This window comes from Lissotriton helveticus, chromosome 6, assembly GCF_964261635.1.
Source record: "Lissotriton helveticus chromosome 6, aLisHel1.1, whole genome shotgun sequence".
NCBI classification, from domain to species: Eukaryota; Metazoa; Chordata; class Amphibia; order Caudata; family Salamandridae; genus Lissotriton; species Lissotriton helveticus.
The window spans coordinates 1407752895-1407771193 of record NC_136067.1 but is presented as its reverse complement, the minus strand read 5'-3'; the positions used below and the strand labels follow the sequence as shown (position 1 = coordinate 1407771193).

At 47.4% G+C, this 18299-nt stretch overlaps 1 protein-coding gene across 9 annotated transcripts in view; it reads right to left on the bottom strand.

The window, feature by feature from the left end:
• BCLAF1 (BCL2 associated transcription factor 1) overlaps nt 1-18299 on the bottom strand; it is a 366498-nt gene that overhangs the window by 58752 nt on the left and 289447 nt on the right. For 6 of the 9 annotated variants that reach the window (XR_013596232.1, XM_078649194.1, XM_078649200.1 and 3 more), the window contains one exon: nt 2090-2239. The exons of the other annotated variants lie outside the window; for them this stretch is intronic. Coding sequence is in view for 5 of the 6 variants with exons in the window: in XM_078649194.1 (XP_078505320.1) it covers nt 2090-2239 (150 nt within the window). In the remaining variant the exon portion in view is untranslated. The remainder of the gene's footprint in view (nt 1-2089; nt 2240-18299) is intronic. 9 annotated transcript variants of the gene reach the window in all.

Below are 18299 nucleotides of genomic sequence, written 5' to 3'. Positions count from 1 at the left end.
TTGTGTTTACAAAGTTTACTGCCTCGTTGCAAAGTAATTACATGAGAGTACTCATATCGAGAAAAGTATATTTTGATACCTGTTGAATCTAAAAATAAAACAACTATATCTTTGGATATAAAAACAATTGGCCTAGAGTTCAGTTCTTGAGTGTGTGAAACCTTTTGCTGACTGAGTGTGTGCAACAAATGCTTTACACTGTCCTGTGGTGCGGCCTTACTGCTCGACCAAGCTACCCTTTAGAGAGGAAGGTCTCAGACTTGACTTTAACCTCTGTTATACCTCTGGGGATTGTGGACCCTATACACACTGTACCTTACTTTGGTCCAGTACATATAGAGCCACTTTCTCACAACTAGTACTTGAGACTTTTCCATATTTGTATAACATGGCAGAAATTCGCATGTCTTGCTGGCACTTCCGAATGACTCGGAACCTGAAATCTTTTCAGCTACCATCCTTATCACGGGACATTATAATGTATACTGATGACCTAAGAATTGCTAACAAAAAACGGCTTTGTCGTTTTGACACTCACTGTTCTGTTTCAATCCTGCTCATTAATCCAGAACACTTAATGGTATGATCATATTTAGGATGTTTTGACTGAGTAATGATTTTTCGACTTATGGGACTAGTGAAAGTGAATATGACTTTTGGTTTGAAGGGAGCCTTGCCTTATGTTTGAACTGTGTGGTATGAGTACTTTGTACTGTGATTAATTACATATTTAAAAAGCTTTGAAGAAGCAATGGACATGGTTATAAACAGTGACGCAAACTAAAACTGGATCCTCAAAAATCACACAGCCTTGCCAGAAATAAGGATTTGCAGGTCTGTGCCAAAGCACAGAGCAACTCATTCTTAAGATTCATCACTTAAACGTCATGTACCTGAGAAACTAGAACCTACAACAAGGAATCAGACTTCAGGGGAAAGTTTGTCTTATAAATTAAAAGCACCATTTTTGTAAGGGTTTACAAAGACCTGCCCACACAGTCAGAGGTAGATAACATACCATAACAGAGTTCTTTATATATAGCCTTTCCCATCTCGTTAGCACCTTCTAAGGGCTGTATAAAACAGATGTTAGCCCTCAATTTAATTGCTTCCAGTTGACCAACCTTTGAAGAACAGAAGGCAGAGTCCAACTCACTAAAATTCAAACTTGTGACCTGTAATTCACCCGAAGTGTCAGCAACAAGCATCTAACACACCAATCAGTTCTGCTGGATGGATGAAAAGGGTACTTGAGAGCGATGTGAGGTTCTCTGTACTATAAATTAGTCTGTAACATACTCGCCCCCTGCCATTAATTAAAAGAAATCTTAAGGTATGGGATGAAATTGAGCAGGACCACTTTTACCCAGTATCTGCAGTCACCTGTTCTGAGACATCTCAGAGACACTGGACCACAAACAGAAGACCTGATCTAATTTGTTGTTACCGAAACAGAATACCTGTAAGGAAAATTAACCACAAGTAGCACAAACCTCAGCATAATCCGCCCAAGTCACAGAAAAAGAAAAACAGCAAAGCAACGAAGAGAAGAAAGAAACGCACATAAAAGGATGAGTCAGAGTACCAGTTTCAAGCCTGCATTGCCACTGAAATCTAGAATAATTGCTCATATGGGTAGCGATGCAGCCGTGTATTGCATAGGGATGGTTCCTGGTAGCTCCGCTCCAATCATTGTGTAAACCATTTCTGGTTCATCTGCTAGGCTACCGGTTCCCAAGTGCTTGGAAACAGGAAAGCAAAAATTATATCAACTTAGCTATGCCTTGTAAATATGAGCAGATGTGCGCTGCATAGCCCACAAGTTTCCAAGTGCTTGAAAACAGGAAAGCAGAAAATTATATTAGCTTAGCTCTGCCTTGTAAATATGAGCAAACGTGCGCTGCATTATCCTACATTTTTTATAATATTCAAAAAATGTTTCAATAGCAACTCTATAACTGTGAAACTGCAGATAAAAAAGTCAGTGAAGAACTCCATTCAAATACAGCTAAAGCACATAGAATGGTTCCATATTAAGGCATTAAGTGCTAAAAACATCAAAGGAAAGTGACTTAGCTCTAACACCCACCAAGAAGTACTTCTTGCTCTTCGGGGTATATTCTGGATCCCATTCCTCTTCTGGCGGTCTCGTTGGAAAAGGTGGTGGATTTACGTTTGTTGGGCCAGTATTTGTTCCAGCAAAAATTCCTCTTGCTCGCCCCCTGCCTCTTATCCGAAACTGGGGAATAATATTTCATTAACGCCTAGTTAGATTTCACTTATATTAAGTTAGAGCAACTTTGCAAACCATGATGTGTTAAACAAAAGGTTGCAGCCTGACTATAGAACACACGCACACGGACATACACAGGAATAGAAACAATTGGTTTTTCGGTAAGCAAAATCACAACTACCACATGAAAGCTACTATTAAGAATGAACACTTTACATGAAAGCTACCTTTAAGAATGAATACTTTATTTTAAAGCAGTTCCGTTAGGTTTTTGCATGTAAAGAATGTTGGGTATAAATTGGCTAACTATGCGGTCTTCAAGACACAAGGCATTAGAACTAAAGAAAAAGCTGCTTCGTTTAACCACAGTTTTTCATTTATGGTTCATAGATGTACATGATTTAAAACAGTTTTGGTTTGAAATCCCGGGAACTTTAATAACCACAGTACCTAAACCAGATCATTAACAATCCGTTCAAATCATATTGTTTTGTCTCTTTGCCAGTAGGTGGAGGGCCCTCACGTCCTGACTCCAGCATCCCCAAAAAAATCTTTAAGCACACACCGCTTATGCCAGGAAAGGTGGGAAAGCTCAATAGGTTCAAGGTTCAACACTCAAACAAAGAGGTGATCGACAGGCCACAAGTTCGAATCCTTGCAAGTTTGACTCAGCCTTTCACCTTCCCAAAGGACAGTAAATAGACTACCATAAATAGGTAACAGAAATATCTGTCACTTACAGTGCTTAGATATGGTGGAAAAGTTTTTATAATGTGCTATCAATATTATTATGCACGTTACTAACTTGTTATTCTAGAACTCTATCATAGCAATATTTAATGAAATCCAATACTTGAATAGTTCTGCCTGCATGTAGCATCTTGGAAGGAAGGAAGACAGACAGACAGACAGACAGACAGACAGACAGACAGACAGACAGACAGACAGACAGACAGACAGACAGACAGACAGACAGACAGACAGACAGACAGACAGACAGAGACACACACACACACACACACACACACACACACACACACACACACACACACACACACACACACACACACACACACACACACACACACACACACACACACACACACACACACACACACACACACACACACACACACACACACACACACACACACACACACACACACACACACACACACACACACACACACACACACACACACACACACACACACACACACACACACACACACACACACACACACACACACACACACACACACACACACACACACACACACACACACACACACACACACACACACACACACACACACACACACACACACACACACACACACACACACACACACACACACACACACACACACACACACACACGCTGCAGTCTATCTTATAGGCTAAACATAACAAATTATTTTACCTTACCATAAAAATATAGCTAACTGGTATTAAAATCTACAACCTAAATTTCAACTTGGCTCCATAAAGGTAAATAAAATTCCTGAACAGAGGTACATGTAGGCATTTAGACAGCAGCAATGAAGTGTGAAATTTACAAACGATATGATAGACATAGCAACTATCATATCTCTTATTCTAGGCATTTTAGATTTCTATACTTTCCTAAAATAATCACCAGGGAGGAGGGTGGGTTTTTAGGATTTCAATGAGGACTCCTGCATGCAGAACTTGATCTTAATTGATAATAAACCACAGAAATAAATGAGTAAACTCCCCGACAGTAAAATGCTAATGGATGGCAAAGATCAAACACCTCCAAAGAATTTCAACCAAACACATTCTTAATGCCACTAGACCCACTTAGAAACTTGCTTTCGAATCAGAGACAGCAGGTGAAAGTTTGCACCAACTGCCATGTGGCCTCCTTACAGATATCAAATACTTGGACATCCCTTACAAATGCAAGAATTCCTACTTTAGACTGTCCTTTAAATTTACCTGCCACAAACTACGTGAAAACTAACTGATAAGGAATGGTTGCTTACCTGTAATACTAGTGCTCTCGCATGGGAATCTCTTGCAGTCATAATCACTAAATATTCCCACCCATGTGCAGAGATCCCTGAGCACTTTTTTTTAGGTTTTGCCTAGCAAAATGCGTACGAAGTACGCATGCGCTAGCAAAATCCTTATGTTTCTCTGTGGGGTCGGGTATCCGCCCCCTCCTCGCCCCCTCCTCCCATTGGCTAGCTCCATAAATGGAGGCTAGCCATTGGGAGCCGGATCTGTCCGTCAAGGCCGGACCAGATTCGGGGGCGTTCCCGAGAATTTTTCCCTTTCTGCTCACGTCATGAAGACGTGTTCACTGTGGGCGTGTACTTTTTTTTTTCTATTCATGGCTGTTTTCCCTCATTTCTTCGATGGTCCTGGTCTTGCATGGTTGTATCCCGCTGTCCGTGTCTTTGTTCGGCCCCCTCCCGTCCCCCCCCACTCCCGCGTCGGGCCTCGCGCTTCCTTTTCCTCGCTGGCTGTGGACGAGTCATCGGGAACGTAAGGGCGCTTTTATTACTTTTATGCTGACCGTCGTCAGACCATGCTATCCAGGTCACTGAGTCTCTTTGGTAAATTTAAATGGCTTCTGGATGTTGGCTCATCCCACCCTCGTGGTCAAAGTTTGTTTCGAAGATGTCTACTGATTCCTAGGGTAAGCTATCCAAGCAGGGAAGAGCCCGGGGGCTGTTCGTGTTGCTGAAGAAGCCCCTCACAAGCCTCTGTACTCGCTCGTGCATTTAAGGGTCATGGGGCGCGGGCCCCGTATGAAGTTGCAGGCCAGGGTGTGTTTCCAGGTGCCTTGGTGGCGGTGTTTGGCTCTGGAAGGCTCCGTGCCCGCTCAGGGGGTCGGGGCACACCTGTCTGTTGCAGTCAGTCCAGGGCACCGCTGGCCCGGCGCGAAGACTTGTGCAGAGTCAAGGATGCAGCCCATGTCTTCCGCGAGCCTCTCCGTGCAGCTGGGCATCAAAGAGGGCGCACGTGGGCAGCAGCCAGGGTCTCGGGGGTGCAAGGGCACCTGCCGGTTCTGAACCAGGGCTCGGCACAGGGGAGGGGGCGCTACATGCCCGAGCAGCTGTGAAGTCTAAGCACCGGCGGGCAGTACAGGTGGCAGGGGCACATGTGTGAGGACCTGGTGAAGGAGCGGATGCGCGCCCTTGCGGAGCTGCTTGTGAAAAGAGTGAACGCGGGTGAACACGCTACATGCAGAGCGCTTCACATCTGTGATGCGTCGGTGCACATACCGAGGGTCGCTGAGAATGGGGACATGGACATCCGAGAAGCACATGTGCAGTGTTCCTTCAGTCACACGCGTGGGCTCGGCAGCAGGTGACATCCGTGAAGCACCTGTGGGCGTGGGGGGTCCTTGCATGTGAAAAGTGTACCCCATTGATGAACAGGTGCAAGGCGTGGTCAGTAGGTGACGACACTGAGGCACATTTGCGCGCGTGGCTGGTCCCCTTGCACGAGGAAAGTGTGCCTCAATCAGGGCTTTAATTGGGCCGGGTCTCACCGGTGCTGAGCACCGGCAGTTTTTTTAAAGGGGGCCCTGAAACGGGCCTCTATGGGCTCTGTTTTGTGTCCTGGCACAGGCGGTCCGTTTAATTCCGGCCTGCATTGACAGCAGGCACTCACACTGCTCACTTCTCACTAGTGTACGTGTGCTCACACTGCTCACAATACTCACTTCTGGAGAAGTAATGTCATAACGTCTTGCCAGGTGGGAGTTGTAGGGGAAGGGGAACCCTTTAAAGAGAGTCATTTTCTCTCTGGATTTCCCTTCTCTGTTTGAAACTCAGGAGCAGCAACATTGTCGTGGCGTCACCAGGGCTTTAAGTGGAAGCTTTTTCAATATTATATACTAGCAATAGTTGCTGCTTATTTATCTTATGCAACTAAGAACCATTGACAAAGCAAATAGTCCTGGCTTGTTGTAGGTATGATGTTACTTGTTGTATCATATCGGGATGCAATAAAGAAAAATACAAGTCTGGTGGACACGATGCTAAGCACAGGTTTTTAGTTTAGGTGTATTTAAGGCACGCCCTTAATTCTATCGGCCACGTCCCTTTGAGAGAATCCCCCCCACTCCCCCCCGTTTTTCCATCCCATTTAAAGCCCTAGCCTCAATGATGCACAGACGCAGGAGGTGAGTATTCAGTGGGAGCCCCGTGACTCCTCTGTTTGGAGTGTGTATGGCAAGGATGCAGGGGGTAGCATGCCCATCTTGCACGCAGATGCTATCTGTGCACAGGTGCGGTAGATGCTTGCATGTGAAATCAGTGATCCCGAATTCCAGGACGGGTGTCGCGTCCGTGCCTCCAGGAGGGGTGTGATAAGCCCGTGCCTCCTGCAGGGATGTCACGGCCGTGCCTCTTAACGGTGCCTCTTACACACAGCTCAGCAGGGAGTGAAATGTGCGTGCTCTGTAAACCGCGTCCTGCCCGCGGGAAGGGTTCACGACCAAGTAGCTGCTTTACAAATCGAACTGGTCCAACTCACCGAGGCACCGGTCGGTGCAACTTGAGCGAATACCAAAGGATAAGTCCAGTGCAAGGTTTACAGGGCTCTAGTTAAAGAAATAGCACCCCCTGCACTGCACACGTGATGTTCACAATTTATGTAGGTACAAATTGCGCCTGTCATCGATGCACAGAAAGACACGTTTGGAGGAATGTTGTTTGTGCATTTGGTATGAATTAAGGAACGGCAGAGCTGAAGAACTAAGAAAGTTATACAAATGCAGGACATTTTTGGTAAATAGTATTTCTTATTCTCTAAAAATGACCGTGAGTAATACCCTCTTTATTCTGAGGACAGGTTCTGGTGCTTTAGATTAGCCAGATTCACAAAGCTATTTGCGCACACAAGTTAAAAAGTTAGGTGACCCGAAGGCTGTTTTGCAAGTACTCCATGGAGAATATTTTCCCCGCAGAAAATAAAAAGCTTTAAAGTGCAGCTTCATTATTGCAAGGTATTTGCATACATGTCTTTCTTTGGACACGCGGAAAGCGCTTTGTATGTTAATAGATTGGAATTCATAAAATAATTCCAAGTTTGAGCTTGGGAAACAGTGGCTGTCATAACTGTCAAGGAGTGCGCCTGGAATCCTCTGTGAATTCCAAAAAAGACACAAATGCATTCTAAACAAAATGTGAACCTGCAGCACTGGTGTGAACCTGCAGCAGAGCATTTCTGCTCTTTCCCAAATGAGCTCAGTGCGGTACCTTCCCAGTAGAACACCCCCGTGCACCTCTACCATGCAAGCAATCTACAGGTCACGAAATGAAATCTGCTTCATCTTTTTAGGTTTCGACCTGGCAAAAAGATGCGCAAGCAGCGTTTCGCGCAAGGCGAAATCTTTTGAGAACAGATAGTTGGCCTAACCTAATCTCGCCCTCTCTTCCATTGGCTAGCTCCATAAATGGAGGCTAGCCATTGGAAGAGAGATCTGTAGTCATTCACGGAGCAGATTCGTGGGCGTTCCCGAGAATTTTTCGCTTTCTGCTCATGTCAAGAAGACGTGTTCACTGTGGGCGTGTACTTTTTTTTCTTTTCTTTTCATGGCTGTTTCCCCTCGTTTCTTCGATCGTCCTGGGCCCGCATGGTTGTATCCCGCTGTCCGTGTCTTTGTTCGCCCCCCCCCCCTCTTGACTCCCGCGTCGGGCCTCGCGCTTCCTTTTCCTCGCTGGCTGTGGACGAGGCATCATGAAGGCATCGGGGAACGTAAGGGCGCTTTTATTTTGATGGTGTTGCGCATGCTAAGGGTCGAGTAGTGTGTCTTTGAGTGTGGACCAACTTTTATGCTGACCGGAGTGTTCTCTCAAATGCCAAGGAGGGAAGGCGTCAGACCACGGTGTGTGCACGGGCGAGAAGTTTGCAGCATGGCGGCGCACCATGAGCGGGCCAAGTATGGTAGCGTCTCTGATCAGCTACTGGCCTTGTATGTCGTGTGGCCTGCACTACGACATACTACTGCACTGGCTGCTGAAATACAAAATACATTTTTACCGTTAAGATTTTATTTATTTACTCTTAATGTTATGTACTCTTTACTAGAGGTTGGCGAAGCAAGAAAGTGATGCTGTGACCCATGCTAGAGAAAATTTGTATAGCGCTACATATACCCGGTGGTGTCTAGGCACTATCAGCTTGCTTATTGCAGTGGATGTATGGTGAGCCATGTCTATGCTTGGGCTTGCATTGTCCATCCCTAATCATACCCCTGCTGTCCGTTCCCGCCCCCCCAACCACTGTCCGTTCCCGCCCCCCCGAGGATATTGCACCAGGTCAAGCAGTAGCGATCCCCTGAGGTGGCTTGTGTCTTAGTGTAGTCTCCTTAGTCCAGCGCCTTGAGGTCATTGTGAAAGGACAAACAGTATCGATCCTCTTAAGAGAGTGTTTCCCTCTCCCGTCCCAATGCTGTAGCGCCCTGAGGTCACTGTGCAAGGAGAAGCAGTAGCGATTCTCTGAGGCGGCTTGTGTCTTAGGAATGCATTAATGCTTCAATGCCTTGAGCATTGTCAGGACAAGCAGTAGTGATCCTCTAAGACGGCTTGTGATTTAGTACAATCTCCCCGCTCCAGCGCCTTGAAGACAATGTGCAAGAACAACCGGTTCCGACCCTATCAAGAATATTGTGCCTGTCCGCTGCAGCCATGCTGTAGCGCCTGGAGGTCACTGTGCAAGGACAAGCAGTAGCAATCATCTTGAAATGCTTGCATGCCGCTGCTGTCACCGTGCTACAGCGCCGCGAGGTCTCCCTGCAAGAACAAGCAGTAGAGATCATGTCAGGGGACGTGTGTGTTAGTGCTACCGCTCACGCTCCAGCGCCTGGAGGTCACGGTGGAAGGACAAGAGGTAGACACAGTTTTAGGAGTCGTGTGGTGCTGCTGTCTCCTTTGCTCCGGTCCTGTCACCCGTACCCCCGCGCCTGGGGGTCACCGTGCGAGGACGAGCAGTAGAAATCCCCACAAAATGATTATACCCGAGTGCTGACTCCCTTGATCCAGTTTCTTGCGGAAACTGTGTGAAGAGACGCACTAGCGTCCGACTCGGGAGGTTTGTGCCTCAGTACAGTCTCCTTGCTCCAGCGCCTTGAGGTCACTGTAAACAACAAGCAGTGTCGATCCTCCCAGGAGGCTTGTGTCTGAGCGCTGTGTGCTGTGCTTCAGCGCATTGAGGACACTGCAAGGACACGCAATATCGATCCTTTCAAGAGCTTGTGTCTACGAGCAGTTCCCATGCTCCAGCGCCTTGAGAACACTCTCAGAGGACAGACACGAGCGATTCTCTCAAGTGTCTGGTGTCTGAATGCTGCTTCCCGTGCGACAGAGTCCAGAGCCTTGAGGACACTGCGCAAGGACAAACAAACAGCGTTGATCCTTTCAAGAACTTGTGTCTGCGAGCGGGCTGCCTTGCTCCAGCGACCTCAGAACACCCTCTGAGGACAAGCACGAGCGGTCCTCTCTAGAGGCTGGTGTCTCGTCGCATCTTCTTGTCCAGCGTCTTGAGGTTCGTGCGAAAGGGACAGTCACTAGCAATCCCTGCAGGAGGCTTGATACTGATCTAATCCTCGCTCCAGCGCCTTGAGATTACAGTGCAAGGACAAACAGTAGTGATGCTCTCAGGTGAGTGTACATCGGTGTATCTCCTTGCCTCAGCGCCTTGTGCACAAGCAGTAACTATTCTCTGAAGATACTTGCATCCGAGAGTTGTCTCTCTTGCTTGCCCCAGCGCAGCGTGGGGGGGGGGGGGGGGGGGGCTCTGTGTGGGTGTGTGAGGGGGGGCTCTGTGTGGGTGTGTGTGTGGGGGGCTCTGTAGGTGTGTGTGGGGTGGGCTCTGTGTGTGTGTGGGGGCTCTTTGTGGGTGTGTGTGTGTGGCATTTGTGAGAGATTAAGCTATTGGCATTGTAAATGACAATGCCATTTATTTATCTGTTTTCCAAACCAACACAAATAAATTTTTTGTCATTTACAATGCAAATAGCTCTAACTTTTTCAAAGGCAAAACCGTTGCATTGTAAATGCTTGTCTAATAGGTCTTCAAGTGTCTATGTTTGCCTTTCTTCAGTAAGGCCTGGAGAAACACTCAAGACGTTAATGTTTTGCGGTCTATAAGTAAGGCTACATTGACCAATTTATTCAGACTGCATTAAAAAAAATGGTGTACACGCACACACTTCAGCCACATTAACTGGAAAAGTGTTAACTGCTTGAATCTTTCACAAACTCTTTTTAGAAGGCGAAAGATGAACCAAGAGAAGATAGTGTAACTCTATAGAATGCCAATATGAGAATGTGAAAAGAGAGTCTTTGCATTTAAAGTCCCAGATTCCACCAGTGTCCCTTCATGCCCAGCAGGTGGCAGTTGCTTCAGTTCTTTTTGCAGAGACAGTGGCAGTACTAGGTAGGAACATTGCCCAATAACTGTCTCAGCAACTTTCACAGAGGAAGGTTGCTTATGTCTTCAATGGAGATTCCAGAGAGAGAACTGGGATTACAGGTAAGAAACGACTCCTTTTTCAGGGGATCTCCACTCATAGTCATAAGCACTGAATAGAGTGGCAAACCCATCCCCACAAATTGTGGTGGAAAGGGATTAGAGACAATAGAAAGACCAGACTATGGAAATACATTTCTCAGGGAGGCCTGTCCTACTTGAGCATCTGTTCTAGTATCTGAGTCCAAACAACAGTGTTTGGTAAAAGTGTGAACAGATCTCTATGCAGACGCTTTACATATCTCAGAGATTGGTATTTTCGTCATTAGAGGAGCTGTAGCCACTTTCCCTTTAGGGGAATGAGCTTTAGGTCGTCTGGACAGAACCTTACTTGCCTTCTGGTTGCATAACAGAATACAAGACACTAGCCATCGGGAAATCTAGACTGTTGCGATGTGGCTAAACATGTTCGGACCGGCCCATAGTTTACAAACAACCTATCCGATTTGTGGATATATTTTGTTTTGTCCAGATAAACCTTTAAGACTCGCCTGACATCTAAGTATGGAGAGTCCTTTCAGCTGATGCAGAAGGGTGCTGAAAGAAAGTAGGCAAGGAAATGGTCTGATTAATGTGAAAATCCGAAATAACGTTCAATAAGCATTTTTTTTAATGAGTCCTCATAACCACCTTACAACTATGGTACACTGTGTAAGTTTTGCGTGAACTTAATGCCTGAATCTCACTAACCCTATGTGCTGCATGATAACTAGCAGGAGTTAACCGCGCCCCAGTAGCGAGCTGTGAGCAAGCATAAGGTGTATATTACCTGGGATTATTTTTGGAGCCATTTAGGTTCTTTTCTCATTAACAAAATTGTGAATCACTGGATCTGGTTCTGTGCACCACTTGTGTTTTTTCTGTGTGTGTAGTTGGTATTGTCCAGTAATGGGTAAAAGGAAAGTTCAGGGTAAAGTTCAGGATAAAGACCAGGGTGTCTCCGTCTCCAAGAAAAGGTCTACCGGTGCTATTTGTTCCGATACAATAGATAGGACAGAGTCCTTACTCTCGGTATGCCAAGAAATTGTGCACACAACACCTACACCGCCCTCAGCTCTATCTGCGAATACTTAGAACTCTAATAATTTTCCATCGGTACTAACACAGTTATCGCCTGTCCCTTCCCCTGCTAAGAAGGCTTCAAAACGAATTACACAAATGCTTAGTAAACCCAGCAAGAGTAACAGGAAAAATCTAGGAAGTAGAAATACAGAACCACCCGTTAGTATTTATGAGCAGCAGTCAGCCACTTTTGCAGAAGTTGAGGTAGATCAAGTTGAATGCCGCAATAGATATGCGGTGCTCTGAGGTGGTCAATGGTGGGGAAGGGTGTGTAAACACTGGACTGAACGCTACAAGTAATGAAGGTTCGGCCCTATTGCAGGGCCTAAAAGTGCTATTGAGTGCCTCAGGGATGAGGTTGCAGCGCTAAGAAAGGTGGTCGCTGACTTGGAAGGGAGGGTGAGCACTGGAAGGGCCCAATCCCCAGTAAGTAAAACAAAAGTGTCAGTCAAAGATCATGAGGGCCATCCGTCATCCAACCAGGCTCCGCAAGAACGCATGATAGGAATGTAGTGGTCAACAATACTCAGCAGATCCACCGAGGTCCCATCCAGCATTATAGTTGAGTTCATACCAACCACGCAGGAGGTCCCAATGGCTACAATGGTTATAGTGGTAGACTAGCTATAGGCGGGGTTTCTGAAGTGTGTTTTCGGTCGCGACTGGGGCCAGCAGGCGAAGTCTTGACCATTGCCTTTGTTTTGGTGGTGGGGTTGGGGTAGAGGCAGTAGTACTCACTCGTTGACCAGAAGTGATGGGGTCGTCCGAGTCTTCTTCCTCTGATACGATTTGGAGATCTTCGGAACCTTCTTCTGGGACATCTGGGCCTTTGTGGAAGATGTCCACTGGTTCCGCAGCTGATCTCTGCGCCATGATGTGTCTTCGAGCCCTTCGATCTTGAATGGTCTTCTTCAATCAAAAGGATGAACAGGACAGCTGGACTCTTGTTCATGTGATAGGCACTGGTTGCAGACCTTGTGATGGTCACTGTGCGGGAATTTTGCTCCACACTGGGGGCATTTCTTGAATGGCGTCGTTTCCATGAGCCGTAGGCCTCACAGCGTGGATAGGCCCAACGGCCCGTGTCGACGACCGGAATCGAGCCGATGAAAGTTGCGTCGAAGATGAAGATGTTGGAAGTCAATCCGAAGAGTTTGTGGAAGTTTTTCGCGTCAAAGTAGTTTGTAATAGAGATTTCGAACCGGAGCGCAAAAGTTGCTTTCGAACCCAATGGCGGAAAAAAACAATCTAAGGATGGAGTCGATGCCCATGCGCACTATCGTCCAAGGGAGGAGTCACCTATCTCGTGACTACAAAGACTTCTTCCCCAACATCAGATGGCGATCTAATGCTCAGTGTGAGATCTGCAGCTCATATGCCTCGAACACCGTTTTCAAACCCTCTAAGAAGTCCTTGATAACCAGAATCTTGAAAAAGAGGTTTGTGAAGGACATTTTCTGTAGGCAGTAATTTCTGTCAAATGAACATTTATAGCAGAGAACGGTTAGTTGATTTGGCCAGCTGAAGCAAATACCGAAGAATTGCTTCTATCTTGACCAAAGATACAGAATGTATTCCATTTAAATGAATGAGCTGAACATGTTTAAGGTCGTTTAGCCTCCTTGAGAATGTTCATACATTAGAAGGCTCAAATGCCCATATTGCACAAGCCCAGGAGCCATGCTGCCAAAATTAAAGAGGAGAGGTTGGAATGACCCATCTGGCTTCCGAATTTCGGGAGAAGGTCAGCTCTGTACAGCAGCTTCACATGTGGATGCTCAGACATGTAGAGAAGGTCTGTAAACGAATAGTTTCTTACCTGTCGGTGTAGTTTTGCAGCTTGAAGATCTTTCTGGATTCACTATGCTGTGCATATTCCGCAATCTGGTGGTTGGGTCCGGAATCGTAGTCTTTCTTCTCTTTTTTTTGTAGCCCAGGTGGGCGTCGACGTCTCACCATTTGGTGCACCTTCGGTGACGTCGGCGTGCTTCCGGCGGAAGCTACCACCCTTGGGCGCCATCTTCGGATTCTTTTTTCTGTCTCTTTCTCTTTTTCCGTTTTGTAGTGAATCCATGGCTTTGTTTGTTAATCCTTTTTTCAACGTAATTGTTTTCACGTCTCTTTTCACGTATCTTCTAAGTTTCAACTTTCTTTCTTTCTATGTGTTTCCACCTTCTTCTCCAGCCTCATCTTTCTGGCGGAGGCGGGTGGGTTCTCTAGTGAATCCAGAAAGATCTTCAAGCTGCAAAACTACACCGACAGGTAAGAAACTATTTGTTTTGCAGCGTGAATCTTTCTGGATTCACTATGCTGTGCATAGATTTTGTAGCGGTTTTCCTCACTTTTGTGGCGGTTGGGTGGAAGATGAGCGTTGGTTGATGAATATATGTTGAAGCACTTTCTGTCCTACTTGTGCTTCTTTGTTCATCTGTACATCCACGCAATAGTGCTTAGTGAAAGTGTGCACTGAAGCCCATGTTGCCGCCAGGCATATGTCCTGGATTGGTGTGTAGGCCATAAAGGCAATTGTTGCTCCTTTCTTCCTGGTGGAGTGGGTCTGTGCCCCTCCAGTTAGCTCCTGGCCAGCTTGTTTGTGGCAGAATTGTATTGTCTGTGCGATCCATCGCGCTATGGTGTTGTAAGTGACTGGTTTGCCCATGTAACAGTTTGCGAAGGATACGAAGAACTGTTTTGTTTTCCTGTGTTTCTTCGTTCTCTCGATGTAGTGCATCACTGCCCTTCTAGCGTCTAGGGTGCGGAGTGACCTCTCTGCGCTTGTAGTGGGGTTTTGGAAGAAGCTAGGTATCTGAATACTCTGGTTCATGTGGAACCTTGACACCAGCTTTGGCATGAAGTGTGGGTCTGTTCTCATCACGACCCTGTCACTGTGTATCTGGATGTAGGGTTCTTGCAGTGTGAGTGCCTGCAGTTTGCTCACCCTTCGTAGCGAGGTGATTGCTACCAGAAAGGCCGTCTTCATTGTTAACATTTGCAGTGATGCTTTGTGGATGGGTTCGAAAGGTGCTTTCATGAGCTCCGTTAGTTCCACATTTAGGTTCCATGCCGGCGGCGGCATTCTTTTTGGCGGCGCTATTCTTTTAGCTCCTTCCAGGAATCTTTTTACGACCTGGGATGTGAAAAAACTTCTCCCCTTGTGTATGCCACAATCGCTGCCAGGTGCACCCTCAGCGAGGATAAGCTTAGCTTAGCCTTAATTAGGTGCGTGAGGTACCTTAGCACCGTGGATTCCTTGGTCAGTTTCCTTTGGAGCCGTTTCTTGCAACACCATTGAGTGAATCTTTTCTATTTTTCCCCATAGCACTTGCGTGTGCTGGGCCTTCTTGCCTCTCATAGCACCCGCAGGGTGCTCTCTGGTAGTTTTAGGTGTGCGAATTCTAAGTCCTCAGGAGCCAGGCTGAGAGGTTGAGGCTCTCTGGCTCTGGGTGCAGGATTTCTCCGTTTTCCATGGAGAGTAGGTCTCTTCTTTTTGGGAACTTGTGTGGTGTCCCCTGCGCCATCTCCATTATCTGAGAAAAACAGGTCTGTCTGGCCCATTATGGTGCCACACGGATGAGCGTCATGCATTTGTTGAGAACCCTCGGGATCAATGGTATCGGGGGAAAAGCGTAGGCAAATGTTTTCGACCAGCTTATCCATAGGGCATTCCCCTGGGACAGTGCCTCTGGTTGCCTGGATGCAAAGTACTGGCATTTTGCATTCCGGTGTGTTGCAAATAGGTCTATTGTTGGCGCGCCCCATTTCCTGAATAGTCTCTCTGTTTCCTGAGTATTGAGTTCCCACTCGTGGGACGCTGAAGTCTGCCTGCTGAGCCAATCTGCTTCCACATTGTCCTTCCCTGGCAGGTGTATGGCTAGCAGGTCTATTTTTAGTGATATAGCCCATTTCCAGATCTCCTGTGCCAGGTTTGATAGAGGGAACGACTGAGTTCCCCCCTGTTTGTTTATGTAAAACATCGTTGTGGTGTTGTCCGTTTGTATTAGCACCTTCTGGTTGTACAGGTGTTTCTGGAAAGCCTTGAGGGCTAGCAACACAGTTTTCAGTTCCAGGTAGTTGATGTGCCTGGCTGCATCTGTAGGGCTCCACAGACCCCTGACTGAGCCTGTTCATGTGTGCGCCCCACCCCTTTTGGGATGCGTCTGTGGTGATGGTCACTGTTGGGTCCGGTGGTGTTAGAGGTTTCCCTTCTGTTATTCTCTCCCTGGTCCACCACCTTATCTCCTCCTGCACCCTGTGCGTTACAACCACTAGATCCTCCCAACTTCCTGTAGCTTGTGACCATTGCTGTTGCAGCCACTCTTGGAGTGGTCTCATCTGTAGGCGTACATTTGGGACCAAGTGTATCCATGATGCCATCATCCCCAAGATCTTGCTCACAGTCCTCACTGTCAGAGATCGCCCCTTCTGGTAGTGACGTTTCTCCCTCAGTAGGCTGAGCGTTCTCTTTTCGCTCGGTAAGACTCTGCATCGGACAGTGTCGATCTGGGCTCCTAGGAAGATCTTCACTTGCTCTGGTTCTATTGAGCATTTTCCCCAGTGTATGGAGAAACCCAGGCTTGCTAGTGTTCTTGTCACCTGTTCTGCATGTTCTTTGCATGTCCTGTAAGAGCTTGCCTTTACCAGCCAGTCGTCGAGGTAGGGGTATACGTGTATCCCCTCTCTTCTTAGGTGTGCGGCCACTGCCGCGAGGCATTTGGTGAACACCCTTGGTGCGGACTTTAGGCCGAAAGCGAGGGTCGTGAATTGGTAGTGATCCTCGTTTACTGTGAACCTTAGCATGTGCTTGTGCTGCCCGTTCATGGGGATGTGCAGGTATGCGTCTTTGAGGTCTATGGTGGACAAGAAGTCCCCTGCCTTTATCTGTGGGATGACCTCTTGTAGGGACGTCATTTTGAATTTTTGAGTTTTGACGTATTTGTTTAGGAACCGTAGGTCCAGGATGGGTCGTAGACTTTCGTCCACTTTTGGCACTAGGAAGTAGTTTGAGTACACTCCCTTGTTCCGTTCTTTGAAAGGGACTCGTTCGATGGCCGCTTTGAGGAGGAGTTCTTTGGCTTCCTCTTGAAGTAGTTGCAGCTCTCTTCCAGAGTGCTGTCTTTTCTTTGGTTTTCGGTTTGGTGGCCTCTTTTCCAACTCTATGCAGTATCCGAACTGTATAATATTGAGTATCCACTAGTCTGTTGTTATTTTTCTCCACTCCTGGAGAAAAAATCTCAATCTTCCTCCTACCGGCGTTACATGTTCCTTTGTGTCTTGTCCGTGTAGCCCTCCCCTCTCTGTTTTTCCGTGCACCTCCCCCGGCGGGGTTTGGGTGGTGGAGCACCTTCTCCCGTGTGAAGTCACTTAGAGGGTGGTTGTTCACCGCCTCTCCTTCTCTGGCCCCGTCCATTTCCTCTTGACCGAAAGGACTGGCCCCTGCTTTGGTAGTTCCAGCCTTGCCTCTGCTGGCCCTGGTGGCCTTGGTTGTCACTCTGTTGCCCCTGGTGGAAACTCTGGTGAGAATCTCCTCGCTGACTTCCACCTCTGCCGTTCGGCCTTCGCGTAGGGGTTCCTCTTCTCATCCCCCTGAACTGCAGGGCCCCCATGGACCTTGCTGTCTCGTTGTCCATCTTCAATTGGGTGAGCTTCTCATCCACTGGGGCTCCGAACAGTGATTCCCCGTTGAAGGGTGTGTTCAGGATGTTGTTCTGGACCTCAGTCTTGAAGCCTGAGATCCTGAGCCAGGCTTGCCTTCTCTCAGTGATGCCTATAGCCATCAGTCTGCTGGATGTTTCTTCCCCATCCAAGGCTGTCTTCAGGCAAGAATTGGCGATGCTCTTCCCCTCTTCCACAAGGTGTGATGCCCTCTCACGGTATTGTTCCGGGAGGTGCTTGAGCAACTGTCCCATCTCATCCCAGTGCTGGTATTGGTGCCTATTCAGGAGTGCGTTGGAGTTCGCCATCCGCCAGTGTGCTGTGGCGTTCCTCTCAATTTTCCTGCCAGTTAGATCCATCCTCCTGCTTTCTTTGTCAGGTGGGGGTCCAGACGTTGTTGGGACGTTTGCCCTTTTTCTGGCCGTTGCAGCGATTATAGAATCTGCTGTGACGGATCCCTTGATGTAAGCCGGGTCTTGGGAGGAGAATTTGTATTTTTTCTCTGTCCTCGGCGTCACTGATCTGCACGTAGCCGGGTCCTTGAAGGCTTCCTTCCCCTGGTCTGTGATACTCTTGAGCATGGGCAGGAACTGACTTCTTGTCTGTATGGGGAGCAATGTCTCGAGCAGGAAGTCTGCTTCTGGCTTCTCCTCCTCCATCTTAACTCCATAAGCTGCTGCTGCCTTTCTGACCACCTCATTGTATGCCCCAATGTCATCCGGTGGTGAAGGCCTCGAGGGGTATGTTTCTACCGCCTCCTCTGGGTTTTCGGCCTCGATGTCCTGCCATTCCTGGTCTTGGGCCGCCGAGGAACCCGAGCAGTAGCTCGACTGCTGCT